At 32.0% G+C, this 17,812-nt stretch overlaps 5 protein-coding genes across 12 annotated transcripts; 3 read left to right on the top strand and 2 right to left on the bottom strand.

Moving 5' to 3' along the window:
* Positions 1-70: 70 nt before the first annotated feature.
* On the bottom strand, positions 71-1,765 carry LOC128262399 (MOB kinase activator-like 3). The gene is made up of 6 exons (XM_052996633.1): positions 1,205-1,765; positions 995-1,145; positions 812-935; positions 650-753; positions 332-447; positions 71-264 (listed from the first exon to the last, which is right to left on the bottom strand). Exons 1-6 carry the CDS (start codon positions 1,244-1,246, stop codon positions 139-141), a joined length of 663 nt encoding a protein of 220 aa, XP_052852593.1. The 5' UTR covers positions 1,247-1,765; the 3' UTR covers positions 71-138.
* Positions 1,766-1,989: 224 nt separating this feature from the next.
* Positions 1,990-3,471, bottom strand: LOC128262400 (REPTOR-binding partner). Of its 3 annotated transcripts, none has more exons than XM_052996635.1 (4): positions 3,304-3,471; positions 2,779-2,863; positions 2,282-2,403; positions 1,990-2,220 (listed from the first exon to the last, which is right to left on the bottom strand). In XM_052996635.1, exons 1-4 carry the CDS (start codon positions 3,358-3,360, stop codon positions 2,128-2,130), a joined length of 357 nt encoding a protein of 118 aa, XP_052852595.1. In that variant the 5' UTR covers positions 3,361-3,471; the 3' UTR covers positions 1,990-2,127. The 3 variants fall into 3 exon arrangements, with proteins under 3 accessions (XP_052852595.1, XP_052852596.1, XP_052852597.1); XM_052996636.1 differs by having other exon boundaries at positions 2,779-2,860; positions 3,304-3,469; XM_052996637.1 differs by having other exon boundaries at positions 2,278-2,403; positions 3,304-3,468.
* A 1,018-nt stretch (positions 3,472-4,489) lies between these two features.
* On the top strand, positions 4,490-6,237 carry LOC128262319 (RNA-binding protein Rsf1). The gene has a single exon (XM_052996494.1). The coding sequence runs from the start codon at positions 4,608-4,610 to the stop codon at positions 5,211-5,213; it is 606 nt and encodes a 201-aa protein (XP_052852454.1). The 5' UTR covers positions 4,490-4,607; the 3' UTR covers positions 5,214-6,237.
* Positions 6,238-8,394: 2,157 nt separating this feature from the next.
* Positions 8,395-13,785, top strand: LOC128261932 (phosphatidylinositol 3,4,5-trisphosphate 3-phosphatase and dual-specificity protein phosphatase PTEN). Of its 6 annotated transcripts, none has more exons than XR_008268302.1 (12): positions 8,395-9,125; positions 9,975-10,186; positions 10,257-10,429; positions 10,487-10,631; positions 10,823-11,010; positions 11,068-11,175; positions 11,650-11,818; positions 11,878-11,978; positions 12,069-12,284; positions 12,345-12,666; positions 12,924-13,135; positions 13,604-13,785. XR_008268302.1 is itself a non-coding variant. In XM_052995886.1 (12 exons), exons 3-12 carry the CDS (start codon positions 10,087-10,089, stop codon positions 13,621-13,623), a joined length of 1,542 nt encoding a protein of 513 aa, XP_052851846.1. In that variant the 5' UTR covers positions 8,395-8,565; positions 8,837-9,125; positions 9,975-10,086; the 3' UTR covers positions 13,624-13,785. The 6 variants fall into 6 exon arrangements, 5 of the variants coding, with proteins under 5 accessions (XP_052851846.1, XP_052851845.1, XP_052851844.1 ...); XM_052995886.1 differs by lacking the exon at positions 12,924-13,135 and having other exon boundaries at positions 8,395-8,565; positions 8,837-9,125; XM_052995885.1 differs by lacking the exon at positions 12,924-13,135 and having other exon boundaries at positions 8,395-8,682; positions 8,837-9,125.
* A 2,056-nt stretch (positions 13,786-15,841) lies between these two features.
* Positions 15,842-17,741, top strand: LOC128261378 (FUN14 domain-containing protein 2). The gene is made up of 3 exons (XM_052995048.1): positions 15,842-16,001; positions 17,137-17,329; positions 17,462-17,741. The coding sequence occupies exons 1-3, from the start codon at positions 15,907-15,909 to the stop codon at positions 17,642-17,644; spliced, it is 471 nt and encodes a 156-aa protein (XP_052851008.1). The 5' UTR covers positions 15,842-15,906; the 3' UTR covers positions 17,645-17,741.
* The last annotated feature ends 71 nt before the right edge of the window (positions 17,742-17,812 follow it).

Raw genomic sequence — 17,812 nt, 5'->3', positions numbered from 1 at the left:
TAGACCGCTATACATAAGCAAATTTAAAAAAATTGGTGCTTTTACTTAATCTTAACAAAATAAACCAAACTCCATGTAAGCTTATTTATTTTTTTATAAACAATAAAAATGTACATCACAATCTAGTACGTATTACAACTATTCCTTGTCTTTGCAAATTCTAGATGTCATTTCTTGTAAAGGCTCCAGCTCCTTGGCCGATATCATGTCGAATTCTTGCACAAAGTAGTAAAAATGTTTATAGCAGGCATTTACGTGAGCTTCCTAAAAATTAAATAATTTTGTAATGTTATATAATTCTGATAAGGGTATAAGATATGTTTATACTCACAGCGCCAATGCTCACAATCCTGTCGAAGTGGTGTATATAGACGTGCACAAAAACACGAAAAAGTCGGGTTAAAATTTTACGACTTATAGCTGAGAAATTCTTTGGAAAGGGAACATCTGAAATAACGTATTTGTTTTTGTTAGATTTATAAATAGTACAGTAATTTTGCGGATTTCCTATGCCAAAATAAGCTTAAATTAATTGTTTAATCTAATTGTTCCAAAATATTAAATATTTTCAAGACTAAAAATTGTTCAAAGTTATTTGGATTCAGGCTTCACCTTAATACAAACAATTAGATCAAATTAAAAACTTTACCAGTTGAAACAGGAAAAACAGATTCATTATTAATTTGTGTCTCAATCCAGTCCATTAAATGTTCAATATATTTCTGGGCTGAGAGGGCAGTTGGCTTTTTGTATCTGAAATTATATAAATTCATAACCGTTTGACCATGGAGAACTGTCCTTGTTCACTTACAAATCTCCATCAGCCCAAAGATACTCATACCGCGATCCCCCGGACATAGTTGGACAAGTTGTTTCGTTGCAAAACTCCGAAACAGTACCATAAATAAGGTTGATTCGATTGAAGAAGTCCACAACTAGAATAAAAACATATCTATAAGAAAATATATTATTTATGCAATATAATAGTTTTCACCATGCACAGCTAGCCAGTCGTTTAAATTCTCCCCCTGCGGCAGTCGGACTACTTGCCGAAGATTAATCCCAGATTGCAGACTGGCCTGAGCTTGTTTATGTAGAGAATATCTAATTGTTCCTGACGCAAAGGGCTTCTTTGGCTTAAATGTCTGAAATTTCGTTCGAAAATGTATCAATTGTATACTGTTTTTTATTCAACCAATCATACCTTGCCCTTTTGAAAGAACTCTAAGAATCCGTTAAACGCCATGTTATTTAATTTGAGATTTCGGTGATAAGGATTAACATTAGTATTTAAGTAGTTTAGTAATTATAAACTCTGCTTATAAATAATGTTTACATTTGTTCTGTATTCTTCTGTATTTATAAGCCGTGCAAGAGATGTGAGAAACCATCGATAGATTGGTTAACGAAAAAGTTATCGAATAGTTAAATCTCTTGTCTATTTACCACTGTTTCATTTCGCAATTTATTAACCGAAAAAATTAATTATATTTACATTTTCTTAAAGATTTTGAAAATATGTAATAAAAGTTTATTTTTGTTGTGCCAAGAATTTTCTCTGTAAGGCCTATTAGATTTCGCATTCCAAAAATTTTCAGTTTGTGCTAGATGCGATGATTCAACAAACAGCTGTTTTAGCTTCTGTTTGTAAATTGTCCTAGAATTATTCGTAGAAAAGCAAACAAGCCAAAACAAAATAAAAAAAACGCTGTTTCTTAAAGCGAAACGTAAAGTCTCTGCATGTCAAGTGAAAACAGTAAAAATTGGAAACTCGAATATCTGTAAGTAGGCTTTAAAATAAAAACAGGAATAAAGGTATCTGCAGTTTGAATAGAGTTAAAATTTTTTTTTCAAAAACTGTGGTTATAAATATAATAAAATATTAAATCATTGCCCCCTTAAAATGTTCTAACTCTTAAGAGCATGCTTTGCAAGTACACATTGCGTATTGAATACTTTTCGGCCAAATAAACGTTTTATACTATACAATTGTTTTTGCAATTATGATACTAGGACAATTTTGTAAGCTTTATATTTAAAAAACAAACATAATTTTCATTGTTAAAGTAATAACATAAATAGCATATGTCTTATATTTATTATAAATGTGTTAAGAAATTAAAAATATTATTCTTGTTTGAGGATTCCGATTTCCTGAAGCAACTGATCATTGTTGATGGGGGTGTTGTTTTCGCTTAACTGACTATTCCATTGTATTAACTGTAACAGGGATAAGAATAAATAAATTGGTTGAACTTGGCATGAAAATGTATATACCGACGCGCTCCAATTCGGCACGTAACGCAACTACTGCCTTCTCCCGATCCGCAACCAGCTCCTCAAGGTACTGATACCGCAGTTTCTTACGTGCCCTACACTCTCTAGCACTTTGCCTGCTACGCTCTGTAAAATGAAAAACGAGAAAACAATATTTTATTAATGAGTTTAGTTTTACATTAGGTAACAAAAGTAGTTGATTAATTTGTGTGAAAATTCGGATAAACATTTTTAATACATAATGTGTGTAAATACATTCCCAGTGGAGATAATTATTTGTTAGTGTTAGGGAAGAGAACAAAATTGTTTTATATTGTAGTTACAACAAATTTAAATAGGCAAAGGTTTTTGGTTCAAAATGACTCTAGCCACACATGCTATGATCTTTAGAAGCAACGAAGCTTTAAGAAAAATGGATGTGTACGGAGACAACATTTTATGATAATTTAAGTAAATCGACTGAATTACAATGCGAAATGTCAGTTTTTCGTTGTGCCTTACCAAGCTTTGCCTTGATATCCAATTTTTCTGTCGACGTCTTTCTTCCTGGTTTACGTCCCCTTTTTCCGCATTCTTTGCGGGTCTGCTAAAAAATATGGGTATTTTTATTAAACAAAATACATATATAACATTTATATATTTTGAAAAAATTACGTAGACATAGCCAATAAGTATAAACTATAAGGATATATAAAGTTGAAAATTTGTTGTCTGTATCTAAATTTATAATGGCTGACAACTAAGTAAAATAAGTTTGTTATATGCACAGCTTGGTCGAATATCAAAAGGTGATTTCATAACTAAGTTAAATTAAAATGTTTAAATAAATTGAGATTTGTTTTGTCAATTTAATTATTTTTTTGAAAACAAGCGCTCTTTTTATGCGTACAAACACACTTATGTACATATTTGTATGTATGCATGCAAATAATGTATGTGTATTTCACAACCTAACTGCGCATTAGAAAAAGGTAAATAAATTCACTTTCAACACAATATAAATATAGCCATTAATAATTTTATTACCGTTATTGTTTCCTCTGAGATTGTCATTTTATTACTTTGGGTTTCCATTTCTGCCATTACAAATTTAAAAAATGTATAAACTATGTAGTTCTTTGTTATTATGCGTCCTTTCGTAAATACTTAAGAAAACAATAAACAAACGCGACCAAAACACACACATATAAGACATGTCGAATTATATCTTAATAAGAACAATGGAATCGAACATAGAATTCCAAATCTGTTTCGGAATGGGGAATGATACACGCCAGACATTCATTTTGAGAAACCACTGACAGCATGTTTCTTTTTAATTATACAATTTATAACTGGCATATTAAATAAACGTTTGGAAAACATTTTTTTAAGAACTATAACTTACAGAAACCTTTTTGGCATAAACTTCCGGAAGGTCCATAAACGCCCTCATTACGAATATATAGATCAAAGTTGGCGTCAAACCCGATTTCTTGAAAAATAACGGTAAAAACCGATTTTTTTTTTGTCAAGATCTATATTAAACCCTTTATCAAAAAACCTTTAAAGAAAAGGCCAATAATTGAAGAAATTGACGGAAACGATAAAAAATACAGCTGAGTTTAAATCCGGAAAATTTAATAATTTATAATAAAAAATTTATATGGAAAAACTGCATGCCTTTAAACGTTAAAGCTTAATGTTTAAAAGCAATTGTGACTGCGGACTTTATATCAAAAAAACGTTAAGCAATCTCCATTCAGTACTCTTTTTCTGTGCTTCAATAAATCCGTCAAGCCCATTAAGTTTTTATGTTAATTAATTTAATAATTGTTCTGAAAGTTCAATTTGCATGATAACGACTGGCAATATACCTTATTCCTTAAAACGGAGAGTATACAAATTTAAAAAAAATTATGTTAACAGAATGGGAGTTCGTTTTCGGTTGTTAAAAAACTATTAAAGTCCAAGTTCTTACCTTATTTAAATATTTAAATGTTGTCTTGTTACATATGTTTTAATGAGTGGTAGTAAGCTCAAGAAACAGCGTAATATTTCCAATAAATAAAATTATACTTATTTATAATTTGTAGATATTAAAGTCATTAGTGTGATGGGAAGTCCCTTATTTTAAGGGCCTGGAGTACTATAAATAAACACAGTTTTCGCCCGATTTCAGTGTTCCAAATTCGAGGCTATTTTTAAAAATTTGCATTTTTGCAACGAGTTTAACCACCCTGGTAGAAAACTTGATATAGATACAAACGCTAAACTATCCGGTGGTGATAACTTATTGATTATTTATTTTTCCAAGACAGGTATCTGAAAGGATATCGCACTAACTACAGATGTCTAGCATGGGCGATCAGCGTGGCACCAGAGTGTATGTCGGCAATTTGACAGATAAGGTGAAAAAGGACGATCTGGAGGGGGAGTTCACAAAGTACGGCAAGCTGAATTCGGTTTGGATAGCGTTCAACCCCCCGGGCTTCGCATTTGTGGAGTTCGAGCATCGCGACGACGCCGAGAAGGCGTGCGACATATTGAACGGCTCGGAGCTACTGGGCTCCCAGCTCCGCGTCGAGATCTCAAAGGGGCGGCCGCGCCAGGGTAGGCGTGGCGGCGGACCGGTGGAAAGGGGCCGGCGCGGCGACTTCGGCCGGCACAGCATCACGAGCAGCGGCAGCGGAGGCGGTGGCGGATTCCGGCAGCGCGGATCCAGCGGCTCATCGAGTCGCCACACGGAGCGGGGCTACAGTTCCGGCCGATCCGGTGCCAGCAGCTATAATGGACGGGATGCCGGCGGGAGCGGATTTAACCGCCGCGAGGTCTACGGCGGCGGACGCGAGAGCAGCCGGTACAGCAGCGGAAGCAGCGCCAGCTATGGTCGCACTGGCGGACAATCAGCTGGACGATTCCGGTCCCGCTCGCCGGTTGGAAACCATCGATTCTAATGACAACACCACTCATAGTTGCTTAAGGGTTGCCTATGAGTAAAGATTAATAAACAATAACTTAAGTGCGACCGCTGAGCGCAGACTCGAAACATTTAAAATCGTAGCATTCGATCGTTTTCGATCGGCCACCCCCACAATCCCACATCAAATCAACAAAACTGATAGTCGTCGTATCTTCATTATTTATTTTACGAATACCCATTAAACATGACAATTGCAAGCACTTAAAATTTAAGTTATAACGTAGAAAACTAGTAAGAACAAATACGCTAAGACTCGAACAACGTCAAACCAAATTCTAGAAGTACGCAATTTTAATAAAGGAAATGCGTAAAGTTTTTCGTATACGTACAAGCTTTCGCAAAATAATTGGTCTATGCATTAAAGATCTTTAAGTATTCGGAACAATGTAGGTCTTCGCTTTTACAGAATTTTTAAAAATCCCCTGATATACGCTTTAAATTAAAGCTGTATAGTAGCCCGGTTCCGAGGAAAAGTGTGTTTCAGATCCATAAACGATCCGTTCTGAAAATAACCTGTCCGTTTTTCAGCATATTTAGCTGGATCTTGACGACTATAAGAGCGTTTGCAAGCAGACCACCAACAATAATTAAGATATTGACTTTAAATTTGGTAAGAAATACAACATGACTACTATTCATCGATCTACCTTATTTTAAATCTATCAAACAAAAACTCAAGTTTGGCAGCCTTCTGCAGTTTTCCTTAAAAACTCAAGCTCTAGACAATGCTTAAAGCGCCTATTTTAAGTTAAGTGTGACGTACTGGGCTATGACATACCGGCTCTTCGGTTTTAGCATTTATGTTTGTTTTTATTTAACAATTTGACAAGTCATTAGTTAGTGTATTTCCTAAAGACTACCTTGAGATTCATTAGAATGCAGTAAGTTATAAAAGCAATATTTGTCTGATGAAAATGTCGGTTAGTTAGTTAGCCTAAGGGGTTAGAATTCACTTGGTGTAAATGACTGCGGATACTTTTTTAAACAAAAAAGAAAAATAAATTGAATAATACGGCAAAATATTTGTTTTTATTTGTGTAACGCAGATACCAACATAATTTATACAAAAAATGGGTTCTTATAATATCCCAACACAAATTTAAATTTGTTATAAAATTAGAAGATCAGTTTGCGTTTCGATTTATTTATTCTTATAGAAAAGTACGCCAGAATAGGTAAACAAAATTAGGCGTGAATTTTTTAGGACATCTTTATTTTTTTCTATATATTGGTCATCTAAATCTAAACAGATTGGGTCCATGGCTTATAAACTCTTTGATCATTTATAACTCGTGAGAGCTCCTTACTTACTCCTTTTTTTTAAATTAGTTAAAATCCAAAAAATGCATATTATTCGTCCGGGGGAAACCTAGTTTACTATCTTATATATTTACCTTTATAAGCTTTAGGTCTGTTTTAAAGGGAGTAAGGTTTTTAAAATTTTTGTTTTTAATTCTTTTTTTCTGAATCCACAAAATGTTGAGAATGTTCTGTACAAATTTCATAATTTATAATAATATTACTTCTTCACATAAATCAGCAGGTAATCATAATTTTTTATATTTTTTAATAAAAAATTATTTATTACATTTTTAATAGAAAAAAACTTGAAAAATTCATCATAGGCATGTACATTTTTTTCTGATAATCCGGTCAAAATTTATGATGTTCAACAAATGTAAACAAATTCTTCCTTAGTAAATCGGTATTGGATTGATCACTTTAAAGAAAAAATTAAAATAACAAAACAGAGTCGACAAGAATATTTTTTAAATACTTATAATCGAAAATTTTTTCAGTCCGAGGCACACTTGTAAGATAGAAGTATAAACAAGATATGTATATACCAAAATTTTAAAGGAACAGGTTCAGTAGAACTTAAAATATGTGTCATGTCAATCACCTCAAAAACGCGTTTAAAGATTAGGGAACGATTCTAGACTCGGAACACGTCACAGAATTGGCTGTATCTCCGAAAATAATACGAATTTCGAAAAATCCTTCTGGTATCATATTTTTAAAAGTCCTAACTTTCAAAATACGAAAAAAAAAAATATTTTTTCAAATTTCTAGACCATAATTTTGAAAACTTAGAACATAAATAACTGCGTGCTTAAGGTTTTCTCTGCCCACGCAATGTTAAATCCGATAAGTCCATTTAGGACTTAAGACCTTGGACTCTTGGAGATTTACGACTACGATATCGGGAAGTTGCTTAAACCCGACAAAATTTTTTAGTGCACCGACAATGACTATGTTAAATTGAATTTATAATGCAAAACAAGTCAAACACAATTAAAATACCTGAATAAACCAAACGAAACAATACCTATACCTATTTAATTTTACATATGGAGAATTCGAAATGTCTAATTTTCCTGTAACCTTGTCCTTAACTCAAAAACTAGCTAAGTACATTTCTTGAGATGAAAATTTTAATTTATTTTTATTTATTTATAAAAAAAGCTGTTTTCCTCTTATACAAATCTTAAAAGGGTTAATCAAAGTCGATCAATAGTGAATAATCATCATCAGCAATGGTCGTATTTTTTTCCCTAGCCATTTTCCCGTTATTCCAACAAGAGCTGAGACAAACAAAGTTAGAGCAACTTACAAACAGTATCTGTAACGGCTGTTTGATATCAGCTGTTTAACAATTTCAGGAAACATTTTCGGACGTTCTCTTAATTGCTGAATTAATTCTTCTGAATTTTAATCAATTTAGTCGTTTAGTAAATACCCATTTATGTATGTTTAAACAAATCGTTCCCATATTGTTAGTTAATGTTAAAAATATTTTAAGGTCGGTATGTTCCTTAAGAAGTTAAATAAAATGTATTTTTTAAATAAGCAGTAGTAAGTGTGCCAACACAATTAGAAAACCATAACAAAAATGGTCCTAAGTAATTTACAGTCCATTTTGTGTAAAATTAGATTCCTGATTATGGTTATTTGGTTTTAATTTTTCATGTACTTGATAAAAAAAACCCACGGGTTTTCTCCGAAAGAAAATATATACAAAATAAAATAAAATATAAATAAATGAATGTATCGATTGTTAATCGATAGTTTTTGCATACACAATTTAATCGAAAGGGCTCCCTGCACGTCGATTGCGCTACATGTATTTTTTCTCACAACTTCTAGTGGTATCGCTCACCATAAACACCCTGTGGATCTCACGCTTGATAAATTAATAATACACTTAATAGAGCATGAGCTATTGTTTAAGTTTTACACATAATTTAAAAGTTTTATTTGGAATTTCGTGGCTTAATGTATAACATGTGATAACTTTTTGAAAAGCAGTAACAAAAACCTGCTCGGTTGGAACCCAAATACATTTAGCCTTATTGACTTAAACATACCCATATGAACATACATATGTATTAAACAGTAGGCCCATATATTCGTGTGGTGCTGATAGTGTAAATGTGTAAAATGTCTGTGGAATTGTAAATATGTTTTTGTTTAAACAAATATGTACATAAATGCACAAAAATCGGTGCATATATGTGCACATGCCCATCCATATCTGCATATTTCTGTACATGCATATGTGCGCTAACTACAATACATACCACCATTCGCAAACAGTTTGTCAAAAAAGTGTGTCTACAAGATAAAACAAAAAACAGTTGCCAAATCAGTCGCTATGTTAAGTAATTCGAAATTACTGTTCGGTGTTTCTAATAAGGATTTTGATGGTTTAAAAATCGCCAGTTCAGTGCAGTGAAGCAATTTAATTGCTCGAATTCCGTGCACTGACTTCAACAAGAAAACTTTATTGGCAAGTTGAACAATTCGACAGTCGAACTGAATGTATTATGCCAAGCGGAAAATTGTTATATTGTTTATCTTTGATAATATGTCGATACATATACATGTAAGTATGTTTCACGTGTGTGCCGTATATGTGTGTCTGCGTGTGTGAATGGCAATTTTAAGGACATACATACACCGAAGTTGGGCAAAATGCTAAATGAAAAGGGTTTAGGCTAACACTTTACCCGTTCCTGAATGTGTTCAAAACTATTCCTGTGCAAGAATTGCATGTCTGTATGTGTACTTGCCTAGAAATGTATCTAAGAAAGGTTTGCGATTTACAGAACTATATACAGAAATATGTCGACCAAAAGCTATAAAATATGACAAAAAATCTTACGATTCGTTTACTTGTACTTGCAAGGTAAAAGTATTTTTTTGACTGCTTAATTCTCTCATTTGCATCGCAACGCAAAATATTGTATAGGAAATTCGAATAACTCCATTGTAATTTGGTTTAAATTCTAAATTTATTATGGAGTTACAAAGACAATGTTCTTAAGAGTAGAACGCTATATCTTCCCATAGAATGACAATTTTCCATATTTACACCCATTTGTTCCTATTGCAAAAGTAAATAACCTATTTACAGAGAGGGGATAACGATATGACTGACTTTATATCTTTCAAAAAATGTAATAAATTGTTGAACTAGTTAGATCAAAAATCATTACAAAAAGTTTTGAGAGTATCAAATTTATTAAGTCTTTTAATTTTTTGCCAAATGGCTGTCAAGTCGGACTTAAAAGCCTTTTTGGAACGCAACAAACTTGAGGAACAGAGCAGCTCTATGTACGTCCTAACCAGTTAGCTAATAAACCATACACTTAGTAAAGGGGTATCAAAGCTTTGCGCTAGTGCTGTTAAGGCCTCATAAATTTATATTGGATTGCCTTTCTTCTCTTTTCAGAACCTAAGCATTGAAATGGAGTAAATATAAGTCAAAAACTGGTTTCCAAATAGATTTGAATGGATGCAGCTTACCTAATTTAAAAAAAGACAAGTCTTTTAATTTTAAAAATATGGCCAACACCATTTCGTTAATGTCTAACGTGATACGCACAGTAGTGAGCAAAAAACGTATACGATACATAGAAAAAGGATACAATTTGGACCTAACATGTAAGCCACTTAACTTATCAAGTTTGTAATTGAGAAACAATTATTTCAAATAACGCATAATTTTTTACAGACATTAATGATAACATAATTGCCATGGGGTATCCGGCACCGGATATAATAGAGGGTCTATACAGAAACCGCCTGGAGGATGTCTATAAATTTTTGGAAGAAAATCATGGCCAACATTACAAAATATATAACCTATGCTCAGAGCGGAATTATGACATCGGAAAGTTTCACGGGGTAAGGTATAACTTATCCGATCATTGGCATTGTAAAATATCAATTTTTGTTATACAGAGAGTAGCAGTTTTCCCGTTTGAAGACCATAACCCTCCAACGATTGAGTTAATACAACGATTTTGTAAGGATGTTGATTTATGGCTTAAGGAAGATGCGTCCAATGTCGTTGCAGTGCACTGTAAAGCTGGAAAGGGAAGAACTGGTAAGAAAATTGTCGTGATGGCTTAAAGAATTTGAGAGTATGCATTACTGATTATCTTATCCCAAGTATTATATTTGCTTGACAAGATATCAACATTTTTAAAAAGTCCTCTGTTTGATTTTCCTATTTAAAGCTGACTTTTAGATATTTTTGCAGACCCATCTAACCAATTCATCCTTATATTTTTTCAGGTACCATGATTTGTGCATATTTACTGTTCAGTGGACTACAAAAATCTGCTGATGAGGCATTGGCGTGGTATGATGAGAAGCGTACAAAGGACCATAAAGGTGTGACAATCCCATCTCAGCGACGATATGTTCAGTATTTTTCCAAACTAGTTTGTTCAAGTGTTCCATATACAAAAATAAGCCTTAACGTAAGTACTATGGCGACTTATGTACTGATCAAGCTAAAACGAAAAATATTATCCTAGGTATGCGAAATTCGATTCTCGGAGTCCAGTTTTCTTCAAAATTTAGGCACGGTACAATGTTCAGTATCTGTATTACACGACTCAACCACAGAAAATTTAAAGCCAGATGTAAGTATTTTTACACAATTTCTGGTTTATTAACTGTCTGTTACTTTACTCCCGTTTTCTCGTCCTGACGGAAAGACGAGAAAACAGGCTTTAGATTTAAAATGCTTTAATAAGTAAATTAAAAAATTGCTTGGATAAACTTCCGCTTAGTTCACACCCCGATTTTATTCAAAATCCTCTTTAATATATATATTTAAATATTTATATAAGAATATTTTTATATTTATATTTTTTCAGAAACCATATCTTTAATTTTGTTTCAAATGATAAACATCTTATGAAAATAATGGCTTTTTCCGTTACTAACGAAATATAGTTTTTAAGATTAATTAAATTTGTGTTCATCGTAAAATCAAACTCATAAAAAAAAGTTTTAACAAATTTCAGAATGTTAGCCAATTGCTTTAAGAAAATATTTTTCCAAACCAACAGTAATTTCTTATAACCGATTAATCCTTCTTCTTTATAATTCAGAGACTGAAAACCTGGACGATTGATTTTCAGAAATCATTTGTATTTACCAGTAAACCATCTTTAGCAGTTGCCGGTGATATAAAATTTGAATTTGAACAAGAACAAAAATCCTCAACTAAAAAAATTGGTCATTTTTGGCTAAATACATATTTTATGAAAAATGATTCAAGTAAGTACAATTGGTAATGCAACAATTTTGACGATTAACAATATTTTGCATTTGTTTAGTATGCGAGTCCGATGGAACAGTTAACAAATATATACATACTTTAAGCAAATCGGAAATCGATAAGGACAGAGAACATAAATCGTTCCCAGAGGACTTCAAGGTGCGTTAGAACTTTTAAAGATCTTGAGCTAAATGGCTGATTTATTGGTTAATCACTAACTAAAATAAACTGTATTTATTTACTTTTCAGATTTCAATCTTATTTGAGGCAGAAAATTATAGCAATGATGTTCAAGCTGAACCTTCTGAAAAAGAGAAAAATGAGAACGTTTTAAATTTTAAAAAATCAGATTATGACAGTTTATCTCCAAACTGTTTTGTTAAAAAAAAAGTCTTAACTGCAACCGTCAATGATAATACAGCGAAAAGTCAAACAATAGAACCGTTGGATCATAAGGATATAGTTGTAAGTGAAAACACGTTTTGCGCAGAAAACATGCTTAATTTATAAATCTAATATTCGTAGACTAAAATTCAATACGACACATCAACCAATTCAAAGAATACTTCGACTGCGTCTAAACGCAAACAGCCTAATAGCAAACCTCTGTTATCAAGCTTGAATGATTCCACAAAAGAGGAAATAAAAAAAAATCATATATTTAATCAACCGTCCATTAAAAAAACTGATTTAATCAAATGGCAGAATAGTGAAGTTCATATCACCTCTGACACTCGAAGTATAAATGAAAATAAGAACATCAATTACAATTCATACATCACATGTAAACAATCCTCTCCAAAATTCAACTGTGGTACCGAAGAAGGCGAGGAAGATTGGGAATCCGGTGAGTTTTCTGAATCACTTGCAATACTATACCTCTCAATTACCAGATCTCACTAAAATATATCTGTTCTAATCGAATAATAATAATAAACGTTATTAGTCTTGTTATTTAAGAGTTTCTTTCAATTCGACTTCTTGTCCATTACCGGTTTTTTTTTTTTTATTTATAGTACTTAAATAAACTTTTCTCAGATGCTTGAAGATAGCCCCTATTACCATATATCGTCCACACATTTATATTCTTATTGACTTCGCCAGAATAATCACCCGAGACGATTTAAAAGACTTCTGGCTGAACGATCTCTTATTTTTGATGTATAAAACGAAGCCACCAGAACTGGATTTATATGTCCCCAAGACTTTTACGAGTATACTAGCAGACAGGCTTGCAATGATCCTTTTCCTTTAACAAGGAAGCCGATCGGTTACAGCTGGGCTCTGCACATCTGTTTAGAATTTAATGTACATAGGTGAGTGGGAGCCCATGCCTGCGGCTCGAAAAGTCAACACACCGGGCAAACCCTTTATCCGTATCTGCATCGATTCTCATCAATCACCTCTCACCATTTCATGAATATTTGTACCCGGAACTCATTGTATTAAACACCTCTAACATCAAAATTAAATGTTCTTGCGATTGTTTCTGAATTTTTAAGTTGTATTCAATAGTGATCAGATAGTTAATTGATTTCATTTCAATTGTGTCAGAAAGCTCGCACCTAAATCTGCCATGAACTGATGAACTTGCTGAAGCATAAAACAATGTTTGTATGTTTCAAAATCATCTACTATGCTCGGCTTACATTGCTTAAACTAAAAACCATACATGCTACTTTTATATTTATCATTAATGTTTGTGAATTTCATTGACTTCAATAATCTAAGAGGGTGCGACTGATAATTTTACTAAATATATGAATATTTTTGTTTCATTTTAGGTGAATCAACATACCTGTAATCAATGCTTATTACGGACTTATAATTCTTGGTGATTTAGCAAAGTAATTAAAATTGCTAAGTAATTGGCTAATCTATTCGAATTTGTAAATATACTGTATGATATTTATTTAAGTAGTTTTAACAATTATTTTAAATAAACTCATGTACATTTTGTATTGTAGATTTCATTCGAATATTGAGTTTTTGTCTGATGGTTTTGAACTATACACTTAAGGTAAAATCGACGAAAATATGACGATCTAACTCTAAAAGAGAACTTTATGCCCTATATTTGATTTCATTAATCATGGGTGTATAAAAACTATTTGCCTAAACTATGAGTTAACCGTTTGGGGCTTGTTAAAATAAATTATTTTTTTTTAATCTGGGACTCATATGGATAACAATTAGCACAGTAAAATTGTTTTTGGAAGAAGCCTGTCTGAGCAAGAGAAGTATCTGATATTAAAAGTACAATTTCTGTCCTGTGGTTATTTTTTAATTTAAATCTAAATAGTTAAAAATGTTTTCGTAACTGACGTCGTTTTGAAAAAAAAATATCTACAGTGGATATTTACTCGTATATGGATCCCACCCATTTCAACTGGCCTTCCACATTATTTTAAAGCACAAAATATTGGGCACTGCAATAGTAACATGTTGTTACAAAATGACAAGCCTTTCGTCAAGAAATCGAAAGTTTATACTAAAGCAACTATATCTTGAAAAGGGTAGATTTGATTAACGCAAATCAAAAATATATATATGTATTTATTTTTATACTTTCAGAACATAAAACTTGACCATTGTTAAACGTTTTTGTTGTGTCGGTCACTTTGGTTCAGTTGCTCAACTAATAAACAAAATTCATTAATAATCGGAAAAAAATATAAAATTCAAAAAAAGAAAAGACGTTATTAAAATATGGCAGCGCTTATATTGCGTAGTAAAAAAAGATTTACGCAAAAGACTTTTATTTTATTTTTGAAAAATATAAATAATTATTTTATTTTTGAAAAATATAATTCTTTTATTTAGAAAAAAATAAATTCATGTTTGTTAAAAACTTTTTTTTCAAAATCTTTCATAACAATTATTGAAGACTTATAAAAATCAAAAATAAAAATTATTTTATAATTATTTTTTATATAATACAAATTTGAAATAACCGTTAAAAATGATTTCTTTTACATAAAACTTATAACTGTTACGGTCCCTGCTTAAAAGTGCAGATTCATGCTATTTGGAGCTATTTGCGGATGTAGGGCTTATTTGATATCACAAGAACGTATTCGTTAAGCAATCACAATTCTTGGGATCGTATATCTCGCTGGTGGGTGCATTGTTGATTCTTAAGCCTAGTACTCAGCTTGGCGAAGAGTTTCGTTATCGGAAAAACTTTATCCCATTTTCGAAGATTTCGGACTTCTGCAATCAGCTGGGCTTGTTTATGCCGCCAGCCTGCAACTATTATATAAGCAATGTTAATATTGTATACATATATGGAAATTTGAATAATATAAAGCTGTGAGTTTCAATCTTTATAGACGTTTGAAGCTGTATTATTCTATAGCATTTAATAAAATAGAAGCCGAAAAGTAGGGTTAAAATAGTTTGACAGAAATTAAAATCCCTTCAAAAAATTTGGTTCACGCCACTGTGAATGTTGACGGCTGCTTTTGGATGGTGAAACACGAGTTTCACATTCATCAAAAATCCCAACCGTTTCGATTGGATGTTCTCTGTTAAACTGATCTACAATAGTTGTTATCGAGCCCTAACAGCAGACTTGTTTAGCGAATACCAAAACAACAAAGAATTTTTTTACTTAAAGTACTTCATAAGCATTTACAAAATTATTATTATAAGGAACAAATTTACAGATTTATTAAGTATTAGGGCCTGACATCGATTTTTATGCGGTTTTTTTTATTCATCTAAGATACATCAACTTAAAAAATATAATTTTTCACCTTCCGTTTTGATTTGTTACACTATTTTTAAGGATAATAGGTATGACTGTACATTAAATTCTCATTTTATTAATAAACCTTATGAAATAATGCAGTTTAAACTGTATTTTGCAGATATGCTTGGCGTCCTTATAAGCGGTTAATGTTATATTCTGATTTACTTTTCTAAAATATCGTCAAAAAATATTGTTTCGACTCCGTGTTCCAATTTACAGAGATTCGTAAATGTATGTCTAAATTGATGCTATCTTGGCGCATATATATTATTGTGTAAATTTGACGTTCAGTCTCCGGATTACGCATCTCACCGACAATATCTAATTTTAAAAATGAGTAACTACTCGGAATTTTTAAAAAAAGTGTTTAGTGATATTGGTCAGCGTTCGGCCTATTCGCAAATGTTAATTGGAGTGACTTCAGGATGGTATGTGTTATATCATTTCATAGCAGCACAGCCGAGTTTAATCAATGCGAAATCTCTGATATTTGCAGTACATAAGATGTTATTGCATACTTTAGTTGTTTAAATTGAGAATATCGCAACAGGGTATTTCCCTTATTCCCCAGAATGCTAAATTTAAATCAGTTACTATTTGTTTTTTTTTTTTTGTGAATAAAAATGTGTTTTTTTTTTTTAAAAGTAAAAAAACTGATTGAATACTACATTCCTGGGCGGTTTCAGTTGGATTAAGTCGGTCTTGTGGGTTAATTTAAATGTAACACAAGAAATTTTTATTATTTTTTGTCTTAATTTTAATTTATTGTCTTCTAGCACAGGTAAACTCTTCTACACAAACATATATTTCATTAGCTAAAGGTTACGCGGTGTAGCTAAGAATACAAAAATTCGGTGTTTTGTGTCCTTTTTAATTATGCAGACCAGGTAACTCTAATTAGCTAATTTTTGTCGTTGTTTCATTACAGAAAAATGTTACCGGCTTGAACTATTTGACCATGTCCTTAAAGTCAGTTTTTATTCAAATTTTACCGAAACTAAATTTCTTCTTAAATTATTTTTAATTTTTTTTTTAATCTACAGACTAATAAGTGTTTTAAGATCTTTTATATCCACTTGAAAAACGATCGGGAATTCCTGTTTTTTTCTGAATTGAAACAAAAGAAATGCATTTTTAATACAAGTAAATTTAAATTTGTAACAACCCATGTCCTTTTTTAAAAATTGGAACAAAAAAGTAGAATTTACTAACCAAAATTCAGCTTTTATTGCTATAAGAAATCCAATTGAGTTCTTTCACATATTCCTTAAACCAAACTTAAACCATTCAGAATATTAAAGATTCCAAGAGAAATAAAAATTTTTGTTCATTTAAAATATATTTTTAGAGACACTTTAAATTCTTCAAACTCAGAGATTTTAGCTTAAACGGCATATTCCAAAGACGTAGTCAATGGTTCAAGCCGGGAACTCTTTTTAACTCATTGGTGTATTGAAAGTGCTTTCCAGCAAAAAAAAAAACAGGTTAACTAATTAGTTACTTAAATTTTGTATTCCGTGTAAACTTTGTAAAAATGTTGCAAACATTTTCATGTATTTTTAGGGCCACAGGATTCACAACAATGAAGGTTGGCAAATTTGCAGCTTTTGCTGTCGGCGGCAGCATTATTTTACTTGAAATTGCGCACCAAGAAGGACTTATTAAAATAAATTGGACAAAGTTGGATAAGACCGTTGATAAGCTGGCCGACAAAGTGGAATCTTCTTTAGGCCGTGAGAAAAACTGGAAAGATAAGGTAAGCTTTTAGTTTCAAAGGAGCTAAAAAAATAATTCCAACCGAAAATTAATTGGAATACGGTTGGAAGAATTTTCTGGATATTTTTTGAAAAATTCCTAAGTTTTGGCGGTGTTACCCATGTATTTCCAGACCGAAAGATATGTCGACAACCAACTGGATAGGGCGGAAAGCTTGTTAACCAGAAACAGCAAGAAAGTGTCCAAGTGGTATACCAAGCTAATTGGCGACGAACAGGGCCCGAAAGTAAACGATCTGCACATATTTTTGGCATCATTTTTCGGGGGCGTGGCCCTTGGAATTGCAACTGGATAATTTAATTGTCAATGGCACAAAAACATTTAAATACCATATGGTTATTACGAACAAATCTCACTAAATAAAGTTACAAAAAAAAAATAATATAAAGGAACGTCAATTGGTTTTTGTTATTTAAATTTCTTATAATGACATAATGATGATTTTAAAGACATAAATAGTATC

This window comes from Drosophila gunungcola, unplaced genomic scaffold (genome assembly GCF_025200985.1).
Source record: "Drosophila gunungcola strain Sukarami unplaced genomic scaffold, Dgunungcola_SK_2 000001F, whole genome shotgun sequence".
NCBI classification, from domain to species: Eukaryota; Metazoa; Arthropoda; class Insecta; order Diptera; family Drosophilidae; genus Drosophila; species Drosophila gunungcola.
Note: the sequence above shows the minus strand (reverse complement) of the source record. Positions and strands in the feature narration are given on the sequence as shown.